Source organism: Myotis yumanensis, unplaced genomic scaffold (genome assembly GCF_028538775.1).
Source record: "Myotis yumanensis isolate MYYU_CA2020_CCGP unplaced genomic scaffold, mMyoYum1.0.hap1 SCAF_19, whole genome shotgun sequence".
Taxonomy (NCBI): Eukaryota; Metazoa; Chordata; class Mammalia; order Chiroptera; family Vespertilionidae; genus Myotis; species Myotis yumanensis.
In genome coordinates, this window is record NW_027223770.1 from 26042797 (window position 1) to 26057867 (window position 15071).

At 55.7% G+C, this 15071-nt stretch overlaps 2 gene segments (V, D, J or C); both read left to right on the forward strand.

Moving 5' to 3' along the window:
- Window positions 1-203: 203 nt before the first annotated feature.
- LOC138998115 (immunoglobulin lambda variable 6-57-like) lies at window positions 204-1144 on the forward strand. The segment is given in 3 exon segments: window positions 204-273; window positions 398-721; window positions 1050-1144. Coding segments are annotated over 3 exon segments (465 nt in total).
- A 12274-nt stretch (window positions 1145-13418) lies between these two features.
- LOC138998116 (immunoglobulin lambda variable 5-39-like) lies at window positions 13419-14722 on the forward strand. The segment is given in 4 exon segments: window positions 13419-13464; window positions 13541-13861; window positions 14390-14469; window positions 14603-14722. Coding segments are annotated over 4 exon segments (567 nt in total).
- The last annotated feature ends 349 nt before the right edge of the window (window positions 14723-15071 follow it).

Here is a 15071-nt window from a genome sequence, read left to right on the forward strand (position 1 = left end):
CTCCCCGCCCCGCCCCCCGCCTCAGGCAGGTCTTCTGTGGGAATAAGGCCCCATCTCAGGCTTTTCTCTCTGGTGGGACCAAGGCCAAGTGTGAAGGAGGAGCTGAGCAGCCTGCAGACAGGGGGAGATTTGCATGGAGCCTCCCCCTGGGGATCAGGGCTCATAAGAAGGTGAGGGCTCAGCCTGGCTGTGCGGCTCAGGAAGCAGAGTGTGGGGGCGTGTGCACCATGGATTGGGCTCCCCTTCTCCTCGCCCTCCTGGCTCACTGCACAGGTGGTGCCTGAGGGGGTTCTGGGTGGGCACCTGACTGTCACCCAGGAGCATGACCTCTCCCTCCCTCCCTGGGCCAGGGGTCTGTGCTGTCCCCTCTGATGTGTGTGTCGCCCCCTCCTTGCAGGGTCCTGGGCCCAGTTTGTGCTGACTCAGCCCCCGTCTGTGTCGGGGTCTCCGGGACAGAAGGCCGTCATCTCCTGCACCCGCAGCAGCGGCAGCATCGGGGACAACTATCTGCACTGGTACCAGCAGCGCTCGGGCAGGGCGCCCACCATGGTGATCTACAGAGATAACCAAAGACCCTCGGGGGTCCCCGATCGGTTCTCTGGCTCCATCGACAGCTCCTCCAATGCCGCCCACCTGACCATCTCGGGGCTGCAGCCCGAGGACGAGGCTGACTATTACTGTCAGTCTGGTTATGAGCACAGTGATTCAGGCCCCTGGGGAAGTGAGACAAAAACTCCTCAGAGCCTGCTGTCCTGGGCTGCACTCCTCCCACACCCACAAGGAGCGGGCTCTCTCCTGTCTCTGCCGCCATGCTAGAGTGTGAATTTTCATGAGTTCCCCTATTTTAGTTCCATAATGTGAACATGTCCTTCCATGTGTTGATGGACGGTCTTCTGATGGCTTTGCGCTCACTTCACGGAGCTGAGTTAGTGAGAACGGGGTTTCTTAGCCCTCACTCCTGTGGGGGAAGCTGTCAGGTGCATGTGTGGCATCTAGAAACATCCTTTGTGCTCCCCGGCTCAGGATCCAGTAGCACCCTCTTCTCTAAGCCATGGCGGACACGTACTCCTGCAGACATCGCCCAGTGACCCCCGGGGCAGGGGAACCACCTGGGTCTGAGAACCGCCAAGTGCTCAGCGACTAGGAGGCCTGTGGCTTTGACTCCTGTTCACGCCATTGAGCTGGACAAAGGGGACGAGGTGGCTTCTCTCTGTGCTCTGTCCTCCCATCTGTCAGACAAACAACCACATCGAACTGGCGTGAGGTCAGAGAACCCGGGACCCCACTACACAGACTCTCCTCTGACCAGAGTGTGGAGCACACTTTCTGTCCAGACCAGGTGTGCAGTTAATATGTTTAACCTTTAACAAAGCCCATGAACCTATAAGAGACCTCCTCTCACTGCTTCCCTCCGTGAGGGGTTTTTCAAGCGTGGGATGCAAAGAGGAAGAAAACCATGACAAAGTTCTACACTCTCTCCGTTCCCATTGCAGACGGGTGTGAGGCCCAAAGAACAGCAGCTCAGGTGAGTGCCGGCCAACCAACCCCTGGAGCCTGGAACAGCCTGACTCCATCCCGTCTCCTTCTTCTATGCAGGAGGGGGGCAAATTCCCACTCAGGGCAGGTTCTATGGCTCACCCCACAGCCTGTGAACTGATAGAGTTGCTGCCCGGAAGCTTGCCTGCTCAGGGAATAGCACTTTGAAGGACGAGCTAAGGCAGTGGTTCTCAACCCTCTGGCCCTTTAAATACCGTTCCTCATGTTGTGACCCAACCATAAAATTATTTTCGTTGCTACTTCATCACTGTCATGTTGCTACTGTTATGAATCGTCACATAAATATCTGATATGCAGGATGGTCTTAGGCGACCCCTGTGAAAGGGTCGTTCGATCGCCAAAGGGGTCGCGACCCACAGGTTGAGAACCGCTGGGCTAAGGTGTGGCAATGAGGAGGCAGCATAGAGATGAGGAGTTGATTGGTTCCCCTTGCTGGGGTCGGGGTGGGGTCTCTGTGGACAAGGTGTGAGGAAGGCTGGTTCCTCTCTGGGCTCCTGGCCTCTCCTCTCTCACCTGGAGGAATCCCCGCCTGGGGCAGCAGGGGGCGCTGCAAGACAGGTCTGGAGAGGATCTGCAGGGTATTCTCTGAGCTGCAAACCCAGCCACCTGTTCCTAGTCTGGGTTCCTCTGCCAGGCGCCCCCTGTGACCTTAGGGAGTCCCAGACCAGGTTGGTCTCAGCCTCCTCCCTTCACAGGACCCCAAAGAGCCGATGCCATCGGGATAAACAAAGAACAAAGCCAGAGCTGTCATTCACAAATTACACTGACTTCCAATTACACTACACGGCGACGATCATCAGAACAACACGGTATTGACCAAAAAAGAAAAGAAAAGAAACAGACACACAGACCAAGGGAACAGAGCGGAGAGCCCAGAATAATAAACGCACATGTTTACGGGCAAATGCTTCTTGACAAAGGAGCAAAACACATACAAGAGAGAAAAGAAAGCCTCTCCCACCAACGGTGCTGGGAAAACGGGAAAGCCACAGGCCAGAGGATGAAGCCAGATTACCGCTGTCCTCATGTTGAAAGATGACCTCACACAGACCTGAAATAAAGCCGGAAACAATAAACTGCATAGAGCAAAACATAGATGCTAAGCTTATGGATCTCAGAGAAGATTTTATTAATTCAACCCATAGGCAGGGGAAGGAAAGGCAAAAATATAAGACTGGGCTACATCAAACTAAAAAGCTTCTGCACAGGAAGAGACACCCCCAGAAGAGCTGACTGCAGCTTTAAAAAACAAAACAACACCGTTCATAGTTATATAACTGAGAAATGCTACAGGGTGCGTCTGAGAAAAATAAAGTGTTAAACATGGAAAGCTATAAAACGTTGCAAGAGAAAGGAAAGAAAACTCGAATAAATAAACAGGTATTCCTAATCTGTGGATAGAAACACTGAATTTCGTTACAATATTGATTCTTCTTAAATGTATTGATCAAGAGCTGGTGCCCACCACTTCCTGATACAAAAACATGAAAATAACAAGATATTATTCACAAATAAAGACATAAAATCTCTGAAGATACTATTAGAAAATAGAGTTCAGTAATACATAAGAGGAAGTATACACCGACAATGTATTAAAATCAAAGTACCTGGAAATCAAACCATGGGTGTGTGGATAGAGGCAATGACCTGGTGAGTTGAACTCACCAGCTGGGCTCTCTGGGTTATGGTCCATGAGAAGGTGTGTGTCCTGTGACCAGCAGGAGGCGCTGTGGGCCTTCCACCAGCTGCTCATTGAGGACCATTCACGAGCCTGGGCCTGGCAGTTGGGCCCTGAGCTCACTGATGGGGAATCAGCCGCTGTGTCTTCTGTGGCTTAAAAAAGTCAGCTGAGTGGGGACCTGTGTGTGGCCTCAGCAGGTGCTTCCTCCCAGGGCCACCCAAGGGGTGAGCCCACCTCCATGCCCCTCAGTCTGGGGTGTGAGCTGAGCTCCAGCCCCAGGGCCCAGGGAGGGGCTGGCCAGTCCCTGGAGGGACTCCTATTTGCATGGCAGCCCCTCCTCTGGCAGAGGGTAGGGGAGAAAAGGAGGCCTGGGCAGCCCAGCCCCACTGTGGGCTCAGGGCTGTGAGCACCATGGCCTGGACTCCTCTGCTCCTCGTGCTCCTCTCTCACTGCACAGGTAGGGACAGGCCTGGGACCAGGCTTCTTCCCTTCCTGCTCAGTCTCCTGGGAAACGTCCCCTGGTCCCTGCCCATCACTGACAAGTGTCTGTGTCCGCAGGGTCCCTCTCCCAGCTGCCTGAGGTGACTCAGCCACCCTCCCTCTCTGCATCTCTGGGAGCCACAGCCAGACTCACCTGCACCCTGAGCAGTGGCTTCAATGTTGTTGATATCAGGATACACTGGTACCAGCAGAAGCCAGAGAGCCCTCCCCGGTACCTCCTGGCCTACTACTCAGACTCAAATAAGGACCAGGGCCCCGGGGTCCCCAGCCGCTTCTCTGGATCCAAAGACGCCTCGGCCAATGCGGGGCTCCTGACCATCTCGGGGCTGCAGCCTGAGGACGACGCTGTCTATTACTGTGCTGTACCCATTGGCAGTGGGAGCAGCTACAGTTACACACAGTGTCTCAGATGACGAGGAAGTGAGACCAAAACCCCTGGGCCCAGAGGTGCTGGCTCTGAGCCTCCCTTCAGCGAGGAGAGTCTATGGGGGCCTCTTCCTGGAGATTGTGTCGGTCCCACAGTTAAAGGGCCAGTTCCACAAGGTGGTAATCACAGGTGGGGGGGGGGGGGTCCCAACTATCACACAACTTCTTGGTGATACAGCAAAGTTTCCCACAATTCTTCCCTTGGGTTCGTTGAATTTGCTAACTACACCTGAGCCCTCTCTCCTTCAAGAGAATGGGGGGCAGGTGTGAGGCTTCCAAGCTTCTAATCCTCCCCGGCCTCTCCAGTGGCCCATCCTCACCGAGGAGCCCACCCAGCGTCCCCTCATCAGCAAAAGGCCCGCCCGTCCCCCAGGGAGTGACAAGGGTTCAGGAGCCTGTGCCGGGGCCAGGGGCCGAGACCAGCGTATGTTTCCTATCAGCTCACATCCTGTGTCTGCACCTGCACATGGTACCCAGATAGTCATGCTCACCCACAAATTAATTACATGTGTGTGAACCTTGTGTTACTAATGATTCCACATATATGATTTGCTAGTGTTCACCCTGGTCATGGACACAACCTTCTCCTTCTCTGAACAAACCCACAGAAGGTTGGTCACAACCAGCACAGACTCTCAGTGACACCCTCCTTCCCCTCTTCTCTCCTCTGCTGCTGCCTCCCTCACCTCCTCATCTCTCCCTTGGGCTCTTCTGGTCTTAACTCCATGTTCACCTTACGTGGTTTCATGGCAAAGAGACAAGTTCCTGCTGTGTTTCCCATTCAGTGAGGATGAGAGGGTTTCTGCGTTCAACTGCCCAGATGTCCACCACATCTGCACACACATCACAATCTCACATTTGTCAGTAAAACAGGACAATGAGTCAGAAAGTACAGCAGGTAAAGTTTTATTTAAAACTAGAGGCCCGGTGCACGAAATTTGTGCACTGGAGGGTTGTCCCTCATCCCAGCTTGTCCCTTCTCACAGTCCTGGAGCCCTCAGGGAATGTCCTACTGACGGCTTAAGCCAGAGTGTGGCCTCCCTCTGTGGGAGGTGACCGGCTGATCAGGGGAAGGTGCCACCCTCATCACCCTGCTGCCGCTGCCACTTCCGGCTGCCACAGCTGCCGAGGTGTTTTCATCAACACAGACTCCAGTCCCTTCACCATGAAAAAATAACAACTTTCTTTAGACATTTTCAAGATTTCTCTTTCATAGGCTATGACATTTCTTTCCTTCTTTTTTTTTATCCTCATCTGAGGATATTTTCCCATTGATTTTTAGAGAGCATGGAAGAGAGAGGGAAAGACAGAGAAAAACATCAATGTGAGAGGGACACTTCGATTGGTTGCCTCCTGCATGAGCCCTGACCTGGGCCCCGGCCAGGGAGGAGCCTGCAACCTAGGCACATGCCCTTTGTCAGAATCGAATCTGCACCCTGCGGTCCGCAGGCTGAGGCTCTATTCACTGAGCCATACTGGCTATGAAAATGTCAGGATATGACATTTCTTAGCCCCTCCAGCAGCGGACCTTCGTTTTTTCCTCCAGGAGTGGGGTGGATAAACCCTAGATCATCTTCTTGTATTCTTATTACCCAAGTTACGAAGACACTGCGAGTGGTGTACAGGGAGCTAACCAATGAGCTTTCAAAAAAGGTGTTTCCTCTACAGCTCATGTGCAGAAGTGTAACTGCTGGTGCCCCGCGGCTGGAGCAGCCCCCGGCCCATGTCAGTGTCCACTGTGGGCCTCTCCTGCACAGGCAGTCTTTACATGACCTGTCGTGACTGTTAAGGCGTCCGGGCTAATTAGCATATTACCTCTCTCTCTCTCTCTCTCGATATATATATATATATATATATATATATATATATATAAATGTTAGGACAAGTAAGAAAATCGTAACTAGAAACATAGGACACAGATATGCAGATCACCACACACGTGATAAAAAGTCAGTTCCTGAAATGAAGGAGCTGTGACACCTTCCACTGGCCAATGTGAGGCCTGCAAAAGCCATGATGTGTCTGAGTCAATCGCATCAGAGCTCCATGAACCTGCACATGCATCTCATGACCTGAAAGGTCTGGTGGAAAGTCCTCCTTTGAACTTGCCCCTGAGTGTGTTCCCGGGAAATTCCCTGAACAGCCCTGTGAGTCCCAGTAACCAGAGGAAGGTGTCCCTGGGCTGTGGCGTCGGACATGAGGGTCACTGTGCACTGACTTTTGCACCATCTTCACTGGAGGGGAAACCTAATCAATCTGTCCTTTGTGTCCATGCTGGCTCCTCCCACAGACGGGACTCCTCCTGGGAGTGAGGCGCTGCAGGGAGGCTCCAGTGCATCAGAGTCACAGGCCCTGGGACCAGGCCAGGATGTGTGGCCAGAGACAGTCCCTTCTGAGCTGCAGGTGCAGCTGGGCTCTCAGGGCTTTGGTTCAAGGGCAGGTGTGTGCTGCCACCAGCAGGGGCGCTGTGGGACCGCCCTGTGGTCCCAATGTAGCTGCACATTCAGGACCTTAACTAATAGGAGTCTGGGCCTGTGGCTGGGCCCTGTGCTCAGTGATGTGCTGTCTCAGCAGGTGCTTCCTCCCAGGGCCCCCAAGGGGTGAGCCCACCTCCAGGCCCCTCAGTCTGGGGTGTGAGCTGAGCTCTAGTCCCAGGGCCCAGGGAGGGGCTGGGCAGTCCCTGGAGGGACTCCTATTTGCATGGCAGCCCCTCCTCTGGCAGAGGGTGGGGGAGAAAAGGATGCCTGGGCGGCCCAGCCCCACTGTGGGCTCAGGACTGTGAGCACCATGGCCTGGATTCCTCTGCTCCTCGTGCTCCTCTCTCACTGCACAGGTAGGGACAGGCCTGGGACCAGGCTTCTTCCCTTCCTGCTCAGTCTCCTGGGAAACGTCCCCTGGTCCCTGCCCATCACTGACAAGTGTCTGTGTCTGCAGGGTCCCTCTCCCAGCCTGTGCTGACTCAGCCGCCCTCCCTCTCTGCATCTCCGGGAGCCACAGCAACACTCACCTGCACCCTGAGCAGTGGCTTCAGTGTTGGCGATTACTGGATAGCCTGGTTCCAGCAGAAGCCTGGGAGCCATCCCCAGTTTCTCCTGACTTTCAATTCAGACTTAGAAAAGCTGCATCGCTCAGGGCTTCCCAGTCGCTTCTCTGGATCCAAAAATACCTCGGCCAATGGGGGGCTCCTGACCATCTCGGGGCTGCAGCCTGAAGACGAGGCCGACTATTACTGCGCTACAGATGAGGGCGGTTGGAGCAGCTACCGTGCAGCACAGTGACTCAGATGACGAGGAAGTGAGACAAAAACCCCTGGGCCCCGAGGTGGTGACTCTGAGCCTCCCTTCAGCGAGGAGGGTCTGTGGGGGCCTGTGTCATTGGGCTCCTCTCCAGGAACCTGTGTCCCCAGGAGGAGGGAGGTCACACAGGATGTGGAAGCAGCACAGGTGTCCCAGGGGCACACGCGGGTGGTCATGGAGCCCCGCCCTCCCTCCTGGGTCTGGGGAAATTCTAACAAGAAGGACCATTTCTGAGTCAGAATCTCAGCTCCTTCCTCCTCTTGTGTCTTGTTTGCTCTTCACCCAGAGCCCTTCACTCCTGACCCCTCTGGACCCCAGTGTGTGAGGATTTCTCTTCCCGACAGCAGTTCTCTGACACCAGCTGATGTCCCACAGCAGCACTCAGTCCTCACACCATCTGCCCAGAGACGGTGTCAGACCCACAGTTAAAGGGCCAGTCCCCCTGACTGCCCGCAGGTCAGGTGCCGCTCACAGGAGGGAGGGCCCAGGTTTCACACAACTTCTTGGCTATCCATCGAAGGTTCCCTTAATTCCTCCCTTGGGTTTGATGAATTTGCTAACTGACCTGAGCCCTCTCTTCTTCAAGTGAATGGGGAGCAGGTGTGAGGCTTCCAAGCTTCTAATCCTCCCTGGTCTCCCGAGTGGCCTGACCTCACCCAGGAGCCCACCCAGCGTCCCCTCATCAGCAAAAGGCCCGCCGGTCCCCCAGGGAGTGACAAGGGTTCAGGAGCCTGTGCCGGGGCCAGAAGCTGAGACCAGCATATGTTTCCTATCAGCTCACATCCTGTGTCTGCAACTGCACATGGTCACCCGGACAGCCATGCTCCCCACAGATTAATGTCATGTGTGTGAAGCCTGTGTCACCACTGACCCATCATGTCTGACATGTTAGTGTTCACCCTGGTCTTGGGCACAACCTTCTCCTTCTCTGATCAAACCCACAGAAGGTTGGTCACAACCAGCACAGACTCTCAGTGACACCCTCCCTCCTCCTCTTCCCTCCTCTGCTGCTGCCTCCCTCACCTCCTCCTCTCCCTCGGGCTCCTCAGGTCATAGGTCAGGGTTCATCCTCACGTGAGGGATTCAGAGAAAAGTGACAAGTTCTGCTGAGGTTTTCATTCAGTGAGGGTTCTGCGGTCAACTGCCCAGACAGTCACGGAGTCTGCAAACACTTCACAATCTCACATTTGTCACTAAATAGGACAATGAGTCAGAAGTACAGTAGGTAAAGATTTATTTACATATAAAAAATTTTTAGGACAACTAAGAAAATCCTTACAAGAAACACAGGACACAGAAATGCAGATCACCACACATGTGGTAAAAAGTCAGTTCCTGAAATGAATGAGCTGTGTCACCTTCCACTGGCCAATGTGAGGCCTGCAAAAGCCATAATGTGTCTGAGTCCATCGCATCAGATCTCTGTGAACCTGCACATGCATCTCATGACCTGAAAGGTCTGGTGGAAAGTCCTCCTTTGAACTTGCCCCTGAGTGTGTTCCCGGAAATTCCCTGAACAGCCCTGTGAGTCCCAGTAACCAGAGGAAGGTGTCCCCGGGCTGTGACGTCGGACATGAGGGTCACTGTGCACTGACTGTTGCACCATCTTCACTGGAGGGGAGACCTAATCAATCTGTCCTTTGTGTCCATGATGGCTCCTCCCACAGACGGGACTCCTCCTGGGAGTGAGGCGCTGCAGGGAGGCTCCAGTGCATCAGAGTCACAGGACCTGGGACCAGGCCAGGATGTGTGGCCAGAGACAGTCCCCTCTGAGCTGCAGGTGCAGCTGGGCTCTCAGGGCTTTGGGTCAAGGGCAGGTGTGTGCTGCCACCAACAGGGGGCACCTTGGGACTGCCCTGTCGTCCCAATGCAGCTGCACATTAAGGACTTTAACTAATAGGAACCGGAGCCAGTGGCTGGGCCTGTGGCTGGGCCCTGTGCTCAGTGATGTGCTGTCTCAGCAGGTGCTTCCTCCCAGGGCCCCCCAAGGGGTGAGCCCACCTCCAGGCCCCTCAGTCTGGGGTGTGAGTTGAGCTCCAGCCCCAGGGCACAGGGAGAGGCTGGGCAGTCCCTAAAGGGACTCCGATTTGCATGGCAGCCCCTCCTCTGGCAGAGGGTGGGGAGAAAAGGAGGCCTGGGCAGCCCAGCCCCACTGTGGGCTCAGGGCTGTGAGCACCATGGCCTGGACTCCTCTGCTCCTCGTGCTCCTCTCTCACTGCACAGGTAGGGACAGGCCTGGGACCAGGCTTCTTCCCTTCCTGCTAAGTCTCCTGGGAACCGTCCCCTGGTCCCTGCCCATCACTGACAAGTGTCTGTGTCTGCAGGGTCCCTCTCCCAGCCTGTGCTGACTCAGCCGCCCTCCGTCTCTGCATCTCTGGGATCCACAGCCAGACTAACCTGCACCCTGAGCAGTGGCTTCAGTGTTGGTGGTTACTGGATAGCCTGGCACCAGCAGAAGCCAGGGAGCTCTCCCCGTTATCTCCTGGTATATAAATCAGACTCAGAGAAGTATTATGGCTATGCGGACCCCAAACGCTTCTCTGGTTCCAAAGACACGTCCGCCAATGCGATGCTCCTGCTCATCTCGGGGCTGCAGCCTGAGGACGAGGCTGACTATTACTGCACTATAGGTCATGGCAGTGGGAGCAGCTATCGTTACACACAGTGTCTCAGATGTGGAGGAAGTGAGACCAAAACCCGTGGGCCCTAAGGTGAGGGTTTCAGAAGAAAGTGACAAGTTACTGCGGAGGTTTTCATTCAGTGAGGTTTCTGCGGTAAACTGCCCAGACAGTCCCAGAGTTTGCACACCCAGCACAATCTCACATTTGTCACTGAAAGAGGACAATCAGTCAGGAAGTACAGCAGGGAAAGATTTATTTAAATATAAAACATTTTAGGACAACTAAGAAAATCCTAACAAGAAACACAGGACACAGAAATGCAGATCACCACACACGTGATAAAAAGTCAGTTCCTGAAATGAATGAGCCGTGACACCTGCCACTGGCCAATGTGAGGCCTGCAAAAGCCATGATGTGTCTAAGTCCATTGCATCAGATCTCTGTGAACCTGCACATGCATCTCATGATGTGAAAGGTCTGGTGGAAAGTCCTCCTTTGAACTTGCCCCTGAGTGTGTTTCCGGGAAATTCCCTGAACAGCCCTGTGAGTCCCAGTAACCAGAGGAAGGTGTCCCTGGTCTGAGACATTGGACATGAGGGTCACTGTGCACTGACTTTTGCACCATCTTCACTGGAGGGGAAACCTAATCAATCTGTCCTTTGTGTCCATGATGGCTCCTCCCACAGACGGGACTCCTCCTGGGAGTGAGGCGCTGCAGGGAGGCTCCAGTGCATCAGAGTCACAGGCCCTGGGACCAGGCCAGGATGTGTGGCCAGAGACAGTCTCCTCTGAGCTGCAGGTGCAGCTGGGCCCTAGGGCTTTGGGCCAAGGGCAGGTGTGTGCTGCCACCAGCAGGGGGCGCTGTGGGACCGCCCTGTGGTCCCAATGCAGCTGCAATTTAAGGACCTTAACTAATAGGAGCCTGGGCCTGTGGCTGGGCCCTGTGCTCAGTGATGTGCTGTCTCAGCAGGTGCTTCCTCCCAGGGCCCCCCAAGGGGTGAGCCTATATCCAGGCTCCTCAGTCTGGGGTGTGAGCTGAGCTCCAGCCCCAGGGCCCAGGGAGGGGCTGGGCAGTCCCTGGAGGGACCCTCATTTGCATGGCAGCCCCTCCTCTGGCAGAGGGTGGGGGAGAAAAGGAGGCCTGGGCAGCCCAGCCCCACTGTGGACTCAGGGCTGTGAGCACCATGGCCTGGACTCCTCTGCTCCTTGTGCTCCTCTCTCACTGCACAGGTAGGGACAGGCCTGGGAGACACTGGGCCCCAAACCCACTCTACTGTTGTCAATAATTCTGAGAATATTTACTTGGGTCCCTGTCCCTTCACCCATGAGTGTCTGTGTCTGCAGGGTCCCTCTCCCAGCCTGTGCTGACTCAGCCACCCTCCCTCTCTGCATCTCCGGGAGCCACCGCCATACTCACCTGCACCCTCAGCAGTGGCTCCAATTTTGGCGACTACCATATACGCTGGTTCCAGCAGAAGCCAGGGAGCCCTCCCAGATTTCTCCTGAGATATAAGTCGGACTCAGATAAGTACCACTTTTCTGGGGTCCCCAGACGCTTCTCTGGATCCAAAGACACGTCGGCCAACGTGGGGTTTCTGCTCATCTCGGGGCTGCAGCCTGAGGACGAGGCTGACTATTATTGCAATGCAGATCATGGCAGTGGGAGCAGCTTTAGTCACACACAGTGTCTCAGATGACGAGGAAGTGAGATAAAAACCCCTGGGCCCCGAGGTGGTGGCTCTGAGCCTCCCTTCAGCGAGGAGCGTCCGTGGGGGCCTCTGTCATTGGGCTCCTCTGCAGGGTCCTGTGTCCCCGGGAGGAGGGAGGTCACACACGATGTGGCAGCAGCACAGGCGTCCCAGGGGCACACGCGGGTGGTCATGGAGCCCAGCCCACCTTCCCTGTCTGGGGGAAATTCTCTCAAGAAGGACCATTTCTGAGTCAGAATCTCAGCTCCTTTCTCCTGTTGAGTCTTGTTTGCTCCTCACCCAGAGCACTTCACTCCTGACCCCTCTGGTCCCCGATGTGTGAGGATTTCTCTTCCCGACAGCAGTTCTCTGACACCAGCTGATGTCCCACAGCAGCACTCAGTCCTCACACCATCTGCCCAGAGACGGTGTCAGACCCACAGTTAAAGGGCCAGTCCCCCTGACTGCCCGCAGGTCAGGTGCCACTCACAGGTGGGAGGTCCCAGGTTTCTTGCTAGTTTCGCTGTAAATTGAAGGTTCCCCTGGTCCCTCCCTTGATTCCATTCGTTTGCTGGAGTCCTTTGCTCACTGCACCTGAGCCCGGCTCCCCCTTCTCGCCGATGCGGGCCGGCTGCCCGGGGAGCACCGCGCTGCAGAGCCAGGTAACCCGGATGGGAGATGCTGAGTGAGGACTGGGCCCCGGATGGATGACCTCCCGGACCAGAGCTCACCTGTAACCTTGCCGGGCACCTGAGTGTCCAGTCGTGCGCTCAGGGAGAAGGGGTTTCTCTAAGGGGAAAAGGGGGGCCTGAGCCCGGGAAATCCCTTCTGGGGCCGCGGGATGGTGGGGGATGCTCCCCAGTTGCTGGGGAAATGCTGAGCCTGCTCCAGAGGAAGTGGGCCAAGTGGTCCCGGGTGAGATGCCAGGCCGTACACGCTGGCTTTCTGCACAAGAACCTCATGTCTCTGCAGTCGCGGGCACCGCACATACACAACGAACCCCCAGGAAGAGAGGCTCTTTCCGGACCCATTGACCAGGAGCCCCTGCTGTCAAGGTGACTGGACCCCATAACTCACACCGCCTCCCCGCCACCATCATGGTCTATGGAAGGGGGTTGTCTGCTGGTTTAGGTAACAGGGCCTGTCCAGTGGGAACTGGGCTTGGTCACAATGTCACCCCATGGCTGGGAGATGTGGGGTCCAAATAGGACCAGAAAAGGATGGAAATGTGACCCACTGTCTCTCATATTCCTCACTCTGCCCTCCACCCTCCTTGTACGTTCAGGTTGGGAGATACGCTGTGGGCACTGGGGTCTAGGCAGGAAGACACAGGCCAGGCTGTTCCTGTGTCATAAATGGCAGTGACCCTGGGAGAGGGGCGGGGCCCGGGGCACATTTGCATGAGAAGCCCCTCCTCTGACAGAGGGGCGGGGCCCGGGGGCACATTTTCATGAGAAGCTCCTCCTCTGACAGAGGGGCGGGGCCTGGGGCACATTTACATGAGAAGCACCTCCTCTGACAGAGGGGTGCGGCCTGGGGGCACATTTTCATGAGAAGCTCCTCCTCTGGGAGACCAGCTGGGAGGGGATAAGAGAGGTCTGGGAAGACCAGCCCCAGCTCAGTGTCCTGGGAACGGGCTGCGCTCACCATGGCCTGGACCCCTGTGCTCCTCATGCTCCTCGCTCACTGCACAGGTAGGGACAGGCCTCGGGGACCCAGAGCACCTGCCCCCCGACCCTTCTTCTCACCCCCATGTGTCTGCTTCCACAGGGTCCCTCTCCCAGCCTGTGCTGACTCAGCCGCCCTCCCTCTCTGCATCTCTGGGAGCCACGGCCAGACTCCCCTGCACCTTGAAAAGTGACGTCAGTGCTGTTAATAAAACCATACTCTGGTTCCAGCAGGAGCCAGGGAGCCGTCCCCGGTACCTCTTGTCTTACTCCTCAAGTCCAAGTTTGGGCTCCGGGGTCCCCAGCCGCTTCTCTGGGTCCAAGGACGCCTCGGCCAATGCGGGGCTCCTGCTCATCTCGGGGCTGCAGCCCGAGGACGAGGCCGACTATTACTGTCTGATCTCCCACGGTGGCGCTTCCCACGGTGACCCACCCAGATGGGGAAGTGGGACAAAAACTGCGGCCTGCTTGTCTCGTGACCACGTAAACATTTAACAGTAGCTCGCATGTGTGCACACTCTATTAACCCACGCATGGTTTGCGTCTGATGGGCCCACTCCCATTTCTCCATGCCCGTTTCTGAAGCCTAAGGACAAATGAAACAGAAATACAACAACAACAGCCGAAACCGGTTTGGCTCAGTGGATAGAGCGTCGGCCTGCGGACTGAAAGGTCCCAGGTTCAATTCCGGTCAAGGGCATGTACCTGGGTTGCAGGCACATCCCCAGTAGGAGATGTGCAGGAGGCAGCTGATCGATGTTTCTAACTCTCTATCTCTCTCCCTTCCTCTCTGTAAAAAATCAATAAAATACATTAAAAAAAAAAAAAAAAGAAATACAACAACAACAAAAAATCATGACGACGCTGAAATGTTGCCTGTTCATCCATCTGTGATCACACCTCAGAGCTGCCCATTTTCTCTTGAAATGACAGTGAGCCTGATGACCCCCAGGGAAACGCCCGGACCAGGCACCACTCCGGATGGTGGCTGTCAGGCGCCACTCTCAGGCGCCACTCCGGATGGTGGCTGTGGTGGGAGTTGCAGGAAGAAGGGGGCTGTGTGCCCGCCGCGTGCCCTGTGGTTCCGGAACCCGAGCACCCCACTGCTGTGGTGCGTGTGCTCGTGGGATGAAAGTGGACAGAGTTCTCTCCCTCCACGAGGCAGAAGCCAGGGAGCCCTCCCTGGTACCTGCTGTCCTACTACTCAGACTCAACGAAGCACCAGGAGTGCCCCATGGACTCTAACTGGCTCCACGGTTATGCAGGCGCCGTGTCCCGGGTCTAGAGGTGGGATGAGGGATATGGCATCTCCAAGCTTCTGGAGGTGGTTCCTGCAGCCCTCTCCTCCCCACAACCATAGACAGGGAGCACCAGGGAGTCTCCCACATTGGCCAAGATGGCTCCGGGAGAGGTTCTTACACTGAGCATGCCAAGAGCTAGAAACATGAATGGACATCCCCCAGTGCACTGAAAGCAAGCAAGATAATTGGATAGCAAAAAAACACACAACTTCCCCTCCTTATCACTATACTAGAGGCCCAGTGCACGGACTCATGCACTGGTGTAATCTCTTGGCCTGGCCTGTGGGGATTGGGCCGAAACTGGCTCTCCGACATCCCCCGGGGGGTCCCATA